Source organism: Perca flavescens, chromosome 24 (assembly GCF_004354835.1).
Source record: "Perca flavescens isolate YP-PL-M2 chromosome 24, PFLA_1.0, whole genome shotgun sequence".
Lineage (NCBI taxonomy): Eukaryota > Metazoa > Chordata > Actinopteri > Perciformes > Percidae > Perca > Perca flavescens.
This window is the reverse complement of record NC_041354.1, coordinates 11,023,939-11,040,469: the sequence shown is the minus strand read 5'-3', so window position 1 is coordinate 11,040,469 and position 16,531 is coordinate 11,023,939. Positions and strand designations below refer to the sequence as shown.

The following is a 16,531-nucleotide window of genomic DNA, read 5'->3' as shown; positions in this document are numbered from 1 at the left end:
TACTGTTAACTCCCTCGATGGTAGGCTTTCCAGAATCAGTTCAAGTCCACTGGAGCAACAAATGTCAAACATCACATGTTTGTTATCACACATACTATTATGAGAATTTAAGAAATGGTGTTAACACCAGAGGCCACAGTTTAGTGTACGCTCAGCAGGCGGGAAACTTCTGCTTCTGCTCTGGAGTTTTTTTTGACCACTTGGTATTACTGGATTTGTTGTACAGTAGATACACAATTTACTGGACTTAACAGTAATGGTATTAGCAATGAGAAAAGCGATGTGAGTTTCAAAATGAGGTTGAAATGAGTCCATCTGACTTGTTTAATTTAACCTCACCCTTTAATTACACTTATATAACCTGCAGTGTTATTGATTTTATTAATAAAATACTAGCTATCTATGAATATTAATGTTTACCTTGTTAGTCCATCATCATGAATGTAGTCCATTTTTGTTTTTATATCATGTACATGTTAGGATCTGCAGTACTTGTTCTCCTGTGTCCTTCCCTTTCCCGTATGTTTTATGTTTGTTTTCCCTCCTGTCTGTGTGTGTGTGTGTGTGTGTGTGTGTGTGTGTGTGTGTCTGGCCGGGCGTGACTGACCTATATTCTGCGCATCGCTCCCAACACACACCTGCAGCTGCTCCGTACACCTGTGGGCCATCTCTATGATTATCTGCCACCTGTTTGAAGCTGTTCCTTTCTCTCCATGCTTGGCCAGTGCCACACTGACCAGCCACACTCACCTGACCCTGTCCAGCCTCACCTGTCGTGTTTGTTGGATCACCTGCACTTTTTGGTCATCTGTTTGTTTTTTCAACCTCTTCCTGTTCACATGTCTGGCAGTCTGCATTGTGGGTCCAGTTAAAAGCTAATGCTAAACCTAACAGTATTAAGTATTTAACCACAACCTTATGTACTGTGAGTAGATGATTGCTTTAAAGCATTCATAATTTTGTTTTCCCCTAATACCCAAATTAAAGTCCCTGCCTTCTCTCTTTCTGTTTCACTTAAGGACAGCCCTTTTAAAAGCCTGCTCAGAGGCTAAACTGAAAGTGTTCTCTGTACAACAGCTGATGAAGATGTTGCCTCTCCTGATACTGGCTGGTTTGCTGTTTAAAGGTAAGTGACACTGACAGGAGAGGGCGAGCACTTCCATATTCACTGTAGTATTTATTTTTTATTACAAAATAGAATCCAGCCTTTTTTTGTAGTTGGATATTATCATGTGCCCATATATTGAATCTATATCTATATTCTATAATGTATGCATAATCAAAGTGTATTCAACAAGTTGTCTTTTTATTCTAAACATCACAACAAATGGATATTTTACTTTAGGTCTGAAACTCAGCTGTGTTTATTTTCAGCCTGCACATCGCAGATTACTGGTTATGGAAATACAACAGCTGACTATGGCAGCGATGCGTATTACAGATGCACAGCCAACCCTACAGGTACAAATGTTTTTTTTTTTTTATTTTTTATATAATTGTTTTTAAATGCCAGTTTTATAGTGAAGATGTGACCAGTAGTGGAGGGTGAAGTATTCCAAACCTTTAATACTAATACCACACAAAAGTCCTGCAATGAAAGGTTACTAAAATGAAAATAGGCTATAATTAGAAAAATGTAGCCTACTTAAAGTAATAAAAGTAAATTATTGAAGGCAGAAAAACGCTCCCCTTTTACTAATGGTATATCAAATTTGCCAATTGACTAATCAATTAATTGACTAATCATTTCAGATGAGCTTGTATATATTAAGACAAAGCTAAATACATATAACAAGTCTTCATTTTAATTTGTAAATTAAAGCTTTCAAATAATTGTGTAGTAAAAAGTGCAATATTTCCCCTTTGAAATGTAGCAGAATATTCAAGTAAAGTACAAATATCTCAAATGTTGTACTTCAGCACTTGAGTAAATGTACTGATTGGACGTTTACCATTCCCAACAGGTGTGCTCCAGGTTACATGGCAGAGGCTTTTCAAAGACGACTCCATTGAGAATCTGGCAACCTACAGCAAGCGGTTTGGACAGCAAGTAAATGAGCCTTACAGAGGGAAAGTGATCTTCACAGAGGCGTCTCTCAACTCGACGTCGATCACTCTGGCGAATGTTACATGGGCGGATGAAAGCTGTTATATTTGCTCTTTCAACGTGTATCCCGATGGGTCCAAAAGAAAGCAGACTTGCCTCACGGTGCGAGGTAAATTGCAGCAAATTCACACAAGAATTCTGTGGAAAAAAAGTCCTGAAATTAAATTGGAATTCTGGGAATACAGGAAATGAAAGAATTAAGTAATACCACCATTGTTTTTGCTAGTTGAAGCCCAAAAATTAGACTTTTTCCGAAGAATTCCGCTAGTTTCCTAACTTGTCCTTATTCTGTAAAGTGTAACCAAAGCATTCAAGTGAAAAAATCATCTTTTATCAGCTCTCAACATGACCCGTTGTAATTCTCTCTGCTAGGGATATCCAGGTTTAAAACAGAAGTGCAAGTTCCCAGCAGAGAACAGGACGACGAATACGTGAAGGTTGTGTTCAGCTGCTCTGCTACAGGTAAACCAGCTCCAACCATTCAGTGGGACTTCTCACCTGGTGCCACCCCGGCACACCAGCCACGGACTACTACAGTAACAAACAGTGACCACACTTTTACCAGCAGCAGTAACATCACTCTGCAAGTGCCCACAAACTGGAAAGGAAATGTGGATTGTCTTCTGAACACTGGAGTAACGGGACAGAGGCGGGAGAGGATTCCCTTTTCTTTACCTGAGGAGAAGGAGAAGGAGGAAGATGGTAGGCATGTCAATCATTTTGTATAGAACTTTTTATATAGCAATGTAGTGTGTTGCTCTTAGAAAGTGGCCTTTCTATTTTGGATTTTATTTATAGTATCAAATCATAATCATGCGTAGCAGGGCGTAGTGGGGCGATGTGTTGCGGATCATAATATATTGTTGCAACATCATTATTATGATATGCCTAGTTGCGTCCCAGTTCTGTAAGACTTCCGTGTCCAAATTCCCGCTGAACCAGGAACTCGATAGTCCGTGAGGAAGTCTGGGAAGTGCATCAAATGCAGCATGACTAGTTGGATTTTTATTTCTGTAGTATTTCTCTGTGTGTATTCAGGAAATTTTGTTTACCTCTACAATGATATCAGTGACGTTGAAGTCGATCTGTGAGTCAGCTGTGCAGTGACTCACTCAGTTACCAGCATTTCAGTTTCACTTCCTTAGCTTTCATGTTCAGGAAAAAGAAAGAATATCTCAGTAATGAGTCATGATATTGGCTCTCCCATGGGGAGGTCATCTGACAGATCAGGGATAATCATTTCTTAGCAGTAAAAAGTACAAATGTTACCCTGAAAATCCCCCCCCCCACACACACCTTTCTCTTAAAAGAGAAATGTAGTTCACCTTAGTACTGTACAGACTAACCCCATTCTGTGTGTTTCCAGGGAAAGGACTATCTTCATCTGTGACCGCACTTGCAATCATTGCTGTAATATGTATTTTGGCTGTTGCTGTTGTAATGAGGCGAAAAAGGTGAGATATTTGACCCAATGCAAAACAATGTATTTGTAAATGTAGTTCTATTCTCCTCATGGGCAAAGTGTAATTAACATTTCTGTTTTCCTGGCAGGTTAAAGGGTAGCAGAAGAGCTGAAAATGTTTGATGAGCATTTGGACTTTCACCCAGCTGTCATTTAAGCACGCAAGCATGAAAAACATTTGCATTTTACAGTGAGTCAAGCTGTAATGGAAGATCCACTTTCCACAGATAGTTTTCAAAGCTACCATTTCTCTTGAATTTCAAAACTTAGCACTTTAACATGGTTTATGGAGCTAGCAAAGCAGTTTTTCTGACTTTGTAGAATGTAAAAATGGTCTGAACAGGGACCAGTGTTTTTCTAGAGCATTACAGTTTTTTTTTTTTTTTTAAACCTTTATTTATCCAGGTAAACTGTTTGAGAACAACTTCTCATTTACAATGAGAAGTTGTGTGATATAATATATGTTGTAGGGGGTCCCTGCTCAGTCTCTCTTTTAGTTAAGTGGTCCTTGCCTTAAAAAAACGTTGAAGAGCTTTAAAGTAATCCAACGGGCACATCACAGCACAACCAATTGATGTTTTGGTGAAAACAAGGAAATGTCCTCTGGCTCCATCTAGTGTGCATTGTGGGGAAAAAAATAACCTATATTAATTCTTTTGCACAGCCAATTTATTTATTTGATGAAATGATCTATAAAGTTTACAGGTGAAGCAATCAAAATGATTTTATACTGAAATTAACATTAGTATATCTATATGTATATAGAATTTAAATCAGAGATAATATATTAAATAATAGACATAATATATACGTGTCTTGGTCATTTTGCACTTTAACGTTCATTGTTTGTGTTATTTATTTCTCAGTGCACGTACTGTGTGGTTGTAATTGTGATACAGATCTAGATAAAGACAGATTTGTAATAATGTAATCTTTAAGCTGATGTGTTTTTATGAATGTATTCATTGAGTCACTATAGTATTCCATATATTCATTTGTTTTTGTTTGGTCGATGAAACCATGATGTTTTAATGTGGTACGTGATTTCATTTATGTACTGTTATGTTGCCCTGGATTAAAAAAAATAAGTCTCCTCACAACAATAGAATTGATTTATTGATATTTATTCCATTCATATATGGAACTGAGGTGTTGTTTGTCCAGTGATGTATGTCTATGGATGGTTGTAGGGCTTTAATTGTCTGGAAATACACATATTTTTAAATGAGAGAGTACAAAAACGTTTAATCTTCCTCTTTACGCTGATCCAACCTGTCAGAAAGGACTGAAGTAATATCATTCAATTACACTGTGACATTTTAAAATCACTGTGACATTTTAAAAATGCATTGTTGCCAGTTGGTAAATGGGGACAAATGGATGCAGAATTATGTTAAATTACTTTCTTCGTTTCCAGTGTTCCTTCAGTAAGACAGCAGTGGGTTTAGGTGATTCTGACATGGGTGTTAATGTTTGAGTTGTGTTTTCTGCCGGTCTAACTTCTCTGATAAAAATATATTATTTGACAGGCAGGGTGTAAGTATATTAATAGGCTAGCTACTCCTTAAACTGTTACCTAGGCTTTTTATTAATAAAAATGTTTGCAAGTGAGATGTTGTCTATATACCGACACAGAAAAAACGTTCAAACACCACAAAACATCTAAAAATCGATATCGCTGTACAGTAACTTTGGAGCCAATCTCCCTGTTGACTGCACCAACAACAAATATATGCTGTCTGCTGATGGTGAGAAACACTTCCAGAGGTACAGATTTATAATTGATAAATACTTTATAGCTCATGTCTTTTTTGGTATTTCAGGTTTTTAATTTTCAGGTTTTGATTAAACCTGAAAATTAATAACAGTGAATTTATTTAAATTTTGTTGTAACTCTATACTGTGACTTTATTTTTGAATCTGCATTGTTTTCTGTTGTATAGCCTATAAATGCTTTTGGAGGTACAGTCTCTTCTTGAGCAGTGAAAGAATAAAGTATGGAAGCTTTAGACATGTTTATGGTGCCACTCTGTTGTGTTGTGATTGGTAGGTCTATTTATCTTTAAAATTAAAAATGTCAACACAGAACTGTAAGATACTGTAGTATTAGTAATGCAGCCTAGATATGAGTAGTGGATGCAGAAATGATAAATGAATGCTATTCAGATGTGTTTGTGCCCCCACGTGCTCATACTTGGTGCACTCTAAAAACTCCTGGGTTATTTCTTCAACGCAGTTTCTGGGTTATTTGTGTTGGGTTAAAATGATGGGTAATTTTTTAGAGAGTAACCATTTTCTGGGTTATAGGGTTAATATTTCGACCCAATTCCTGGATTGTTTGGGTTGCTGGGTTATTTTTCAAAGAGTAACCCATGTTCTGGGTTTTAGGGTTCTCTCTGTCTCTCTCTCTCTCTCTCTCTCTCTCTATATATATATATATATATATATATATATATATATATATATATATATATATATATATATATATATACAGTGGGGGAAATAAGTATTTGACCCCTTGCTGATTTTGCAGGTTTGCCCACTTACAAAGAATGCAAAAATCTACAATTTTTATCATATGTACATTCTAACAGTGAAAGACAGAATCCCAAAGAAAATTCCAGAAAATCACATCATATGAATTTATTAAAATTGATAACCATCTGATGAGGAAAAACAAGTATTTGACCCCCTGGACAAACACCATGTTAATATTTTGTAGAAAAGCCATTATTGGCCAGCACAGATGTCAAACGGTTTTTATAGTTGGTGACAAGGTTTATGCACATTTCGGCAGGGATGTTGGCCCACTCCTCCCTGCAGACAGCCTCCAAATCATTCAGGTTCCGAGGTTGTCGCCTGGCAACTCAAATTTTAAGCTCCCTCCAAAGATTTTCAATCGGATTCAGGTCTGGAGACTGGCTAGGCCACTCCAGAACCTTGATGTGCTTCTTCTTCAGCCACTCTTTTGTTGCTTTGGCAGTGTGCTTAGGGTCGTTGTCGTGCTGAAACACCCATCCTCGACCCATCTTCAGCTCTCTCACTGAGGGAAGGAGATCTCGGTCCAGAATTCCACGATACATGGCCCCGTCCATCCTCCCCTCAATACGATAGAGTTGTCCCGTCCCCTTGGCTGAAAAGCACCCCCAAAGCATGATGTTGCCACCACCATGCTTGACGGTGGGGATGGTGTTCTTTGGGTTGTACTCTGTGTTCTTTGCCCTCCAAACACGACGAGTTGAGTTGAGGCCAAAAAAGTTCTATTTTGGTCTCATCTGACCACATCACCTTCTTCCAGGCCTCTTCTGAGTCGTCCAGGTGGTGAATGGCGAACTTCATGCGGGCCTGTACATGTTTCTTCTTGAGCAGGGGGACCTTGCGTGCGCTGCAGGATTTCAATCCATGACGGGCGTAGTGTGTTACCAACCGCTTTTTTTTGTAACTGTGGTCCCAGCTGCCTTCAGTTGATTCATCAGTTCCCCCTTGTGGTTTTGGGATGATTCCTCACCGTTCGCATGATCAGTGACACCCTACGAGGCAAGATCTTGTGTGGAGGCCTAGATCGAGGGAGGTTGGCGGTGGTGTGGTGCTTCTTCGATTTCCTGATAACTGCACCGACAGTTGATCTTTTCTCTCCAAGTTGCTTTCCGATTCTCTTGTAGCCCATCCCAGCCTTGTGCAGATCAACAATCTTGTCCCTGATGTCCGTAAAGCTCTTTGGTCTTGCCCATGGTAGTGATGTTGGATGCTGGTTGTTTGGGTGTTCACAGGTGTCTTTTATACAGGTAACGAGGTGAGGCAGGTATATTTGATGTAGATAATTGGTTCGGATTGGGGCTGTGTCTTAAAGAAAGACTAACTGGCTTGTAGGAGCCAGAATACTTGCTGTTTGTCCAGGGGGTCAAATACTTGTTTTTCCTCATCAGATGGTTATCAATTTTAATAAATTCATATGATGTGATTTTCTGGAATTTTCTTTGGGATTCTGTCTTTCACTGTTAGAATGTACATATGATTAAAATTGTAGATTTTTGCATTCTTTGTAAGTGGGCAAACCTGCAAAATCAGCAAGGGGTCAAATACTTATTTCCCCCACTGTATATATGTATTTTTTGTTGGAGGGGTGTATTTTATGGAGTTATTGTATTATCATGTCAACATAGTTTACAATATGAACAATCATACTTGTGTGTTGTGTACATTATGATAAAACAGTATCACCAGTATTTGTAGGAGAAATAAAGTGACACACCTTTTAAACATGGATATATTAACTAAGAAATAGAAGAAATAAGGTGATATATTAAACCCTTGCCCCTATAACATACACATCAGTCTGCCAGAAATTCAGAAGAAGAGGAAGAAGAAACACCTCCTTCCCTCTCTACCCCCGTAGGAGAAGAACGAGGAAGAGGAGGGGCTGGACTGATATAACGTATGTACATATCGTCATTTCAGAGCGAAGGAACTACTCATCCCATAAACCACCGCACACTAGATGAGTAACTTAGTATTTGAAGTAATGCAGGAAGTGTGCATTTAGTTTCCATGCTTGTTGTGTTTCCACAACAATGTTAGTGAGTAAATTTACTGAAATGGCCACCACACCATAACAGAGGAGTGGGATGTATAAGATGAGAATGCAGAGGTTTAGTCAAATATTTCATGGCTGTAAAAAACTAACATGCAAGTACAATAAATTGTTGGGCAGGGTCATCCAATTTTTACCATATCATTTTGGAGAAGTTAGTTAGGTTATTTGTGACCCAACTCCTGGGTTAAAAAGGGCCCAGGACTAACTAATTGCTGGGTTCTTTCAACCCAGAAAATGGGGTTGTTCTTTTGACCCAGAAGTTGGGTTATTTTAACCAAAAATTTGGTCAAGTATTTAACCCAGACGTTGGGTCAAAAAGAGTAACCCAATTTTCTGGGTTGAAATAACCCAGAAATTAGTTGGTCCCTTTTTAACCCAGGAGTTTTTAGAGTGTGCCACTCCGGCACTGTATGGCCTCGCTGGTTGGGCAACAGTGAAGGTGGATACCATAACTATGATACCATCAGACCTGCGGCAAACCTTCACACATTTGAGCAGTATATTAAAATACCAGACCCGATGGCGCTCCGTGCAGTCCTACAGTTCCTTTGTGCGTTGGGAGTCTTTCACAAAGGTGAGAAAGAAATGATACAGTAGCCTCATTTAATTTAATTTAGCCTAAGTCTATATAATGTAGCCTGTTGTTCTTAGACTAATGTGTGACTCCTGTATTTTTAGTTTTTATTGTCCTGCAATGTTTTCCCCATATATCATATTTTAGTTGGTTTTGGATTATTTGAAATGAATAAATATGCTGTGTTACGCACTCCACCTCTAAACCTGTCATCTCCTGCAGGTCTAACCTCTGTGATAGAAACCCAGCAGACTGTGATGGCAGCAGTGGGAGAAGAGGCTCAGTTAAACTGTCAGCTGATGCAATCTAAAGATGTTCTGCAGGTCACATGGCAGAAACTATTACCTGAGGGGGAGAAGAATCTAGCTACTTACAACAAATACTTTGGTCAAAAGGTGAATGCTGGTTTTGAAGAGAAAGTGGAGTTTAAATGTGCTGGACTACAGAACAGCTCCATAGTCATCAGGAAGGTGACGGAGCAGGATGAAGGATGCTATCGCTGTTTGTTTAACATCTACCCTGAAGGAGCTCTCACTGCTACAACCTGCCTCCTTCTCTATGGTAAGAACCTAACTGTGTTATAAGAGACATTTACATGGTCATTCAGATTATATATATATATTTTTTTAATATATGATCTTTGCAGAGCTGCATGAACCTATTCTCCATGTTGGAGAATCCATCTCTCCTGAAGAGGCAGTAGTGTCCTGCTCGGCCACAGGTCGACCTGCTCCCACAGTTACACTGACTGTCCCTCACCACAACTCTTCCAGTGTCACCAACACCAACGGTACAGTCACTGTCACCACTACAGCTGCGCTGCCTCGTCTCCATGGCAACAGCACACAGGTTGGATGTGCAGTGCGATTGCTCTCTGGTCCTCAGATAGAGGTGTTTACCATGATTCCTGAGATCAGACAGCCGTCTGCTGATGGTGAGAAACACTTCTAAAGATACAGATTTATGGATTGATAAATACTTTATTGCTCATGTCTTTTTTGTTTTTTTAGGTTTTTATGAGAAATCTATCTCTGATAACAATGATCACAGTAAGTTAACCTTTAGGTGGCCTCAAGTCAGCATTAGCATTTGATATGTATCTGCTTTATGAATGTTGAGTCTTAATGATTTTCTCTCTTCCCTCCCAGATTTCACTTTGATCCTTGTCTTGTCTGTGGTAATGGCCGGTGTTTGTCTTGCTGTAATCATCACCGTCTGGCTCATAAGAAAACATTGGAGCCGGTAATTTCAAACTTTTAACTCAACATCTGTCTTGTTGTAATACCAGTGTCTCAGAGTTAATTTGGTAACGATTGATTGAGATATTTTCAGATAAAAGCCATAAAGAAATGTTTGTTCCTTCAGTCTGTCACACAGGGACTCTGAGGAGAACAAGACACCACAGAAAACAACTAAAGATGATCATGAGTAAGTCAGTTTATGAATTTTCTATTTGTATTTGCATCATTTGCATGTGTTATTAATTCATGAAGCAAAATGTGATGCCCCTTTACTCATGGACTATTGTGTATTCATTGTAAGCATGTTTGTCTGCATCACTGTTGTTCAGACTAATTTGGCAACTGACCAATGTCTTGTTTTCATCTGAAGGTCCAAAACACCTTTAATGAGTCAAGAGAGTGAGGTACGGCAACGGGTGTCTACTGTGAAAAAAGAACATCACATCCCCCCTAAAGTATCATCTCCAACAGTAAGATGCAAATTACTTTGTGAAACAGAATAACCCACAAGGCTGAAGTCCCTGAATGAAGACAGACTTGAACAAAACTGCCTCAAAGCCTAAAAACATGTCTAAGATCAATTTTCCAATACGACCCAGAGGACATGTCTGTCCTGGTTCATAGATAAGGATTCCAGCAGATCAAAGAGATTCATGAACACCGTAGATTTGGTGTTAATGTTTTCATACTGGAATTTTTTTTTTAGCATTTGACCTATGTTTTTATGTAAGCATTTTGTAACATCTGTAATATAACTCATTTGATAATTTTATACCAACTTACTGTTATATATTTGTATATATAAATTCACTACTGCTTCTTTTTGTTTTGTTTTTCACGTGAACTGAAATATGGTAAAGATGAAATTGCAGGGAACTGTAAATATGCTGAATATGCGCACGGGAAGATCTGCCCTATTTTCCAGGGTCTGACCTGGATCCACGTGGTGCCCGTAGAACTTGTACTGTTTTAGCCAGCAGACTGTGATGGCAGCAGTGGGAGAAGAGGCTCAGTTAAACTGTCAGCTGATGCAATCTAAAGATGTTCTGCAGGTCACATGGCAGATGTCGTGGAAGTTTCCTTTGCAGCAGGGGGGGAAATTTCAGAGTTTAGTAAATTGAAACAAATAAAACAGACTGAGACTAAAACCAAGTTGGGTTTTTGTATTTTATTAAAAAAGATATATTTGCAAATAGGATCAACATGATTTCACAAAAGGCCGCAGCCCAGTGTGGAGTCAGTTTGTTAAATGATTGAACAGAAACACTAGGCTTATATGCATCTTCAGAGTGACAGCACATACGCACTTGGCTTGAGTGCGCATGTGCTGTGAGTTTGTACGTGCTAAAAGACCCATTTTCAGGAAAAAATGTAAGTTTTGGACCAATACGGCAGACACCCCAGGCTTTTTGAGCCGTATTTTCGCACCATGTCATCCACCCAGCATCCACCACGGTTCCCGTAGGGACGTGTGAGCCTGATCTGCCCGATCCGTTACCCATTTTACTGGGAAGAAGTACTTCTATCCTACTTACAATCGTCACTGTAAGGCCCGGTTTCTATCTTATTTCGGAAAAACCCAAGCACAAAAAAACCTAACAGTTTCTGAAAAACTATTTATTAGATTTACTTCAAAACCTAATTAGATTTGTCCCCCGAAAATCTACAAAGCAAAGTCACACCCGTGCGTGGATCAGTTGTATGGTGCAAAAATACTGCTAGAATGATCACAATTAGGCCTATGTATTTACACAAACATAAAAGACTAGGCCTACCCAAAATGAATACAAACAACCCCAAAGTGGTTATCCTATTTTAGTATCCAATGTCAGTATTTGTTTCTGGAAGTTTACTACAGCCAATTCAAATTACTCTTAATTCAATTTAAATTAGAGTGTGATCTTACCCTGCTGCATGGAATTGCTTACATCTTAATAGATCAGTGTTGGGTCAGTAGAGGCCTCCGTGGTTTCTGATCCACTTTCTCTGAATGCTTTTTGGGCGAGGTAGAGGCGAAGATCGTTGGATCTCGGATCGCGAGTCCTCAGTCAACCACGGAGTCTCTTTTATCTAACCCCCGCACATGATCCCCATTCTCGTCACCATGTTTGTGGTGGAAGTTTCCTTTGCAGCAGGGGGAAGAGTTTTCAGAGTTTAGTAAATTGAAACAAATAAGACAGACTGAGACTAAAACCAAATTGGGTTTTTGTATTTTATTAAAAAAGATATATTTGCAAATATGGAGCAGCATGATTTCACAAAAGGCCTCAGCCCAGTGTGGAGTCAGTTCCTCGAATGATTGAACAGAAACACTAGGCTTATATGCATCTTCAGAGTGACAACACATACGCACTTGGCTTAGTATGACGCTACAATTTTGACAGGCAATCTGATACACGTGAAGACAATCAGAGAAATACAAGAGACATCTTGGAGTCATCTCATCTCCTCCTCCCTGTATGACTTTCACCCCCCAGTTACATCTTAACTAGCATGGGAAAACTAGAGATAGTTTTAGGGTGACCTTGTACCTTTATCGGTTCAGGCTAACAGCTCACAAAATGTTCCAGACTGGATGTCTCACAAAGTTAGAATCAAAATCTACATGTGGAAAATGAGATAAACTCTTTCAGCATTTGTGAAAGAAGTAAAGTATGAATTAAACATAAAAATATAAGGAATTGTGCTTAAATGTAATTTTCCCATTACAGCAGTTAAAATCCCTCCAAATCAAAAAGTTTATATGAAACATGTTAAGTCGATTCTGAACCAATCAGCTGTTAGATGATCGATTCTGCGCAGGTCTGGCTCATCTCGAACGAGCCTATTTGCTGGCTGACAGGAGTTTCTCAGTTGCTGTTGGCAACCTCGCCTTCTTATCTGAAAATCTACTTTGTGGTGTTCCCCAAGGTTAAGCCCTTCTGATTCTGTTTGCCTTGTACAGGCTTCCTCTTGGAAAGATATTAAGACACTTTAAAGGTATCTCCTTTCATTGCTACGCTGATGATATTCAAGAATACCGTCACCTTCCTAAAATAATTGCCTAACTTATTTTTTTAACAAAAATGATTTTGTTGCAAGATTCCTTGTAGGCATGTGGGCGATGTCAGGAATGTTTTAGCAATACGTTAGGATGACCGAACATCATAAAATGAGTAAGATTGAAGTCATTGTTTGGTAGTAATCCCACACTAAAATACGCTGGATGAAAAACTTGTTTTTCACATGCGGAACATTTGCAATTATAGGCCGTAAAGTACTTTCAACCCAATGTGGTAAAACTGAGGACAGGCAAAGTGGTTGATTTAGCAGTGGAAATGGTAATAGAGCCATTATGGGATATCAACACTTTCAAGACCTGCCATGAATTTGAATGAATGATACTGTATAGTATTTTCCCTATCTCAGAGACTTGTTTCTATAAGTATTGTCCACTTGTTACACAGAAGTACAGTAACTACTGTTAACTCCCTCGATGGTAGGCTTTCCAGAATCAGTTTAAGTCCACTGGAGCAACAAATGTCAAGCATCACATGTTTGTTATCACACATACTATTATGAGAATTTAAGAAATGGTGTTAACACCAGAGGCCACAGTTTAGTGTACGGGAAACTTCTGCTTCTGCTCTGTTTTGTTTTTTTTGACCACTTGGTATTACTAGATTTGTTGTACAGTAGATACACAATTTACTGGACTTAACAGTAATGGTATTAGCAATGAGAAAAGTGATGTGAGTTTCAAAAAGAGGTTGAAATGAGTCCATCTGACTTGTTTAATTTAACCTCACCCTTTAATTACACTTATATAACCTGCAGTGTTATTGATTTTATTAATAAAATACTAGCTATCTATGAATATTAATGTTTACCTTGTTAGTCCATCATCATGAATGTAGTCCATTTTTGTTTTTATATCATGTGGTACATGTTAGGATCTGCAGTACTTGTTCTCCTGTGTCCTTCCCTTTCCCGTCTGTTTTGTGTGTGTGTGTGTGTGTGTGTGTGTGTGTGTGTGTGTGTGTGTGTGTGTGTGTGTGTGTGTGTGTGTTTGTGTCTATGGCCGGGCGTGGCTGACCTACATTCTGCGCATCGACTCCAACACACACCTGCAGCTGCTCCGTACACCTGTGGGCCATCTCTATGATTATCTGCCACCTGTTTGAAGCTGTTCCTTTCTCTCCATGCTTGGCCAGTGCCACACTGACCAGCCACACTCACCTGACCCTGTCCAGCCTCACCTGTCGTGTTTGTTGGATCACCTGCACTTTTTGGTCATTAAATCTGTTTGTTTTTTCAACCTCTTCCTGTTCACATGTCTGGCAGTCTGCATTGTGGGTCCAGTTAAAAGCTAATGCTAAACCTAACAGTATTAAGTATTTAACCACAACCTTATGTACTGTAAGTAGATGATTGCTTTAAAGCATTCATAATTTTGTTTTCCCCTAATACCCAAATTAAAGTCCCTGCCTTCTCTCTTTCTGTTTCACTTAAGGACAGCCCTTTTAAAAGCCTGCTCAGAGGCTAAACTGAAAGTGTTCTCTGTACAACAGCTGATGAAGATGTTGCCTCTCCTGATACTGGCTGGTTTGCTGTTTAAAGGTAAGTGACACTGACAGGAGAGGGCGAGCACTTCCATATTCACTGTAGTATTTATTTATTTTTTATTACAAAATAGAATCCAGCCTTTTTTTGTAGTTGAATATTATCATGTGCCCATATATTGAATCTATATCTATATTCTATAATGTATGCATAATCAAAGTGTATTCAACAAGTTGTCTTTTTATTCTAAACATCACAACAAATGGATATTTTACTTTAGGTCTGAAACTCAGCTGTGTTTATTTTCAGCCTGCACATCGCAGATTACTGGTTATGGAAATACAACAGCTGACTATGGCAGCGATGCGTATTACAGATGCACAGCCAACCCTACAGGTACAAATGTATTTTTTTTATTATTATTTTATATAATTGTTTTTAAATGCCAGTTTTATAGTGAAGATGTGACCAGTAGTGGAGGGTGAAGTATTCCAAACCTTTAATACTAATACCACACAAATGTCCTGCAATGAAAGGTTACTAAAATGAAAATAGGCTATAATTAGAAAAATGTAGCCTACTTAAAGTAATAAAAGTAAATTATTGAAGGCAGAAAAACGCTCCCCTTTTACTAATGGTATATCAAATTTGCCAATTGACTAATCAATTAATCGACTAATCATTTCAGATGTGCTTGTATATATTAAGACAAAGCTAAATACATATAACAAGTCTTCATTTTAATTTGTAAATTAAAGCTTTCAAATAATTGTGTAGTAAAAAGTGCAATATTTCCCCTTTGAAATGTAGCAGAATATTCAAGTAAAGTACAAATATCTCAAATGTTGTACTTCAGCACTTGAGTAAATGTACTGATTGGACGTTTACCATTCCCAACAGGTGTGCTCCAGGTTACATGGCAGAGGCTTTTCAAAGACGACTCCATTGAGAATCTGGCAACCTACAGCAAGCGGTTTGGACAGCAAGTAAATGAGCCTTACAGAGGGAAAGTGATCTTCACAGAGGCGTCTCTCAACTCGACGTCGATCACTCTGGCGAATGTTACATGGGCGGATGAAAGCTGTTATATTTGCTCTTTCAACGTGTATCCCGATGGGTCCAAAAGAAAGCAGACTTGCCTCACGGTGCGAGGTAAATTGCAGCAAATTCACACAAGAATTCTGTGGAAAAAAAGTCCTGAAATTAAATTGGAATTCTGGGAATACAGGAAATGAAAGAATTAAGTAATACCACCATTGTTTTTGCTAGTTGAAGCCCAAAAATGAGACTTTTTCCGAAGAATTCCGCTAGTTTCCTAACTTGTCCTTATTCTGTAAAGTGTAACCAAAGCATTCAAGTGAAAAAATCATCTTTTATCAGCTCTCAACATGACCCGTTGTAATTCTCTCTGCTAGGGATATCCAGGTTTAAAACAGAAGTGCAAGTTCCCAGCAGAGAACAGGACGACGAATACGTGAAGGTTGTGTTCAGCTGCTCTGCTACAGGTAAACCAGCTCCAACCATTCAGTGGGACTTCTCACCTGGTGCCACCCCGGCACACCAGCCACGGACTACTACAGTAACAAACAGTGACCACACTTTTACCAGCAGCAGTAACATCACTCTGCAAGTGCCCCCAAACTGGAAAGGAAATGTGGATTGTCTTCTGAACACTGGAGTGACGGGACAGAGGCGGGAGAGGATTCCCTTTTCTTTACCTGAGGAGAAGGAGAAGGAGGAAGATGGTAGGCATGTCAATCATTTTGTATAGAACTTTTTATATAGCAATGTAGTGTGTTGCTCTTAGAAAGTGGCCTTTCTATTTTGGATTTTATTTATAGTATCAAATCATAATCATGCGTAGCAGGGCGTAGTGGGGCGATGTGTTGCGGATCATAATATATTGTTGCAATTGCATTTTGTTTACTTCTACGATGATATCAGTGACGTTGAAGTCGATCTGTGAGTCAGCTGTGCAGTGACTCACTCAGTTACCAGCATTTCAGTTTCA

At 38.9% G+C, this 16,531-nt stretch overlaps 3 protein-coding genes across 6 annotated transcripts in view; all 3 read left to right on the top strand.

The window, feature by feature from the left end:
* Positions 1 to 663: 663 nt before the first annotated feature.
* Positions 664 to 9,983, top strand: LOC114550657 (uncharacterized). Its single transcript, XM_028571417.1, has 9 exons — positions 664 to 803; positions 1,020 to 1,126; positions 1,375 to 1,461; positions 1,965 to 2,216; positions 2,480 to 2,809; positions 8,960 to 9,298; positions 9,384 to 9,671; positions 9,748 to 9,786; positions 9,886 to 9,983. The coding sequence occupies exons 1-9, from the start codon at positions 673 to 675 to the stop codon at positions 9,981 to 9,983; spliced, it is 1,671 nt and encodes a 556-aa protein (XP_028427218.1). The 5' UTR covers positions 664 to 672.
* The window catches only part of LOC114550844 (OX-2 membrane glycoprotein), a 26,238-nt gene continuing 19,594 nt past the window's right edge, over positions 9,888 to 16,531 (top strand). Inside the window, exons 1-3 of the mRNA XM_028571762.1 lie at positions 9,888 to 9,979; positions 10,103 to 10,165; positions 10,349 to 11,030. Coding sequence (XP_028427563.1) covers positions 10,965 to 11,030 — 66 coding nt within the window. The 5' untranslated portion in view covers positions 9,888 to 9,979; positions 10,103 to 10,165; positions 10,349 to 10,964. The remainder of the gene's footprint in view (positions 9,980 to 10,102; positions 10,166 to 10,348; positions 11,031 to 16,531) is intronic.
* LOC114550842 (protogenin-like) overlaps positions 14,110 to 16,531 on the top strand; it is a 10,322-nt gene continuing 7,900 nt past the window's right edge. For 3 of the 4 annotated variants that reach the window (XM_028571756.1, XM_028571755.1, XM_028571759.1), the window contains exons 1-5: positions 14,110 to 14,309; positions 14,471 to 14,577; positions 14,830 to 14,916; positions 15,421 to 15,672; positions 15,936 to 16,265. In XM_028571756.1, the coding sequence (XP_028427557.1) occupies positions 14,119 to 14,309; positions 14,471 to 14,577; positions 14,830 to 14,916; positions 15,421 to 15,672; positions 15,936 to 16,265 (967 nt within the window). In that variant the 5' untranslated portion in view covers positions 14,110 to 14,118. The remainder of the gene's footprint in view (positions 14,310 to 14,470; positions 14,578 to 14,829; positions 14,917 to 15,420; positions 15,673 to 15,935; positions 16,266 to 16,531) is intronic. The other variant, XM_028571758.1, reaches the window with a different exon arrangement.

Excerpts from the sequence above, each read along its gene's own strand:
- LOC114550657 (XM_028571417.1), top strand. The coding sequence starts at position 673 with ATGATTATCTGCCACCTGTTTGAAGCTGTTCCTTTCTCTCCATGCTTG. Across the intron at positions 804-1,019 it reads TGGATCACCTGCACTTTTTG|GACAGCCCTTTTAAAAGCCT; the intron begins GTCATCTGTTTG and ends GTTTCACTTAAG. Across the intron at positions 9,299-9,383 it reads AACCTGCCTCCTTCTCTATG|AGCTGCATGAACCTATTCTC; the intron begins GTAAGAACCTAA and ends TGATCTTTGCAG.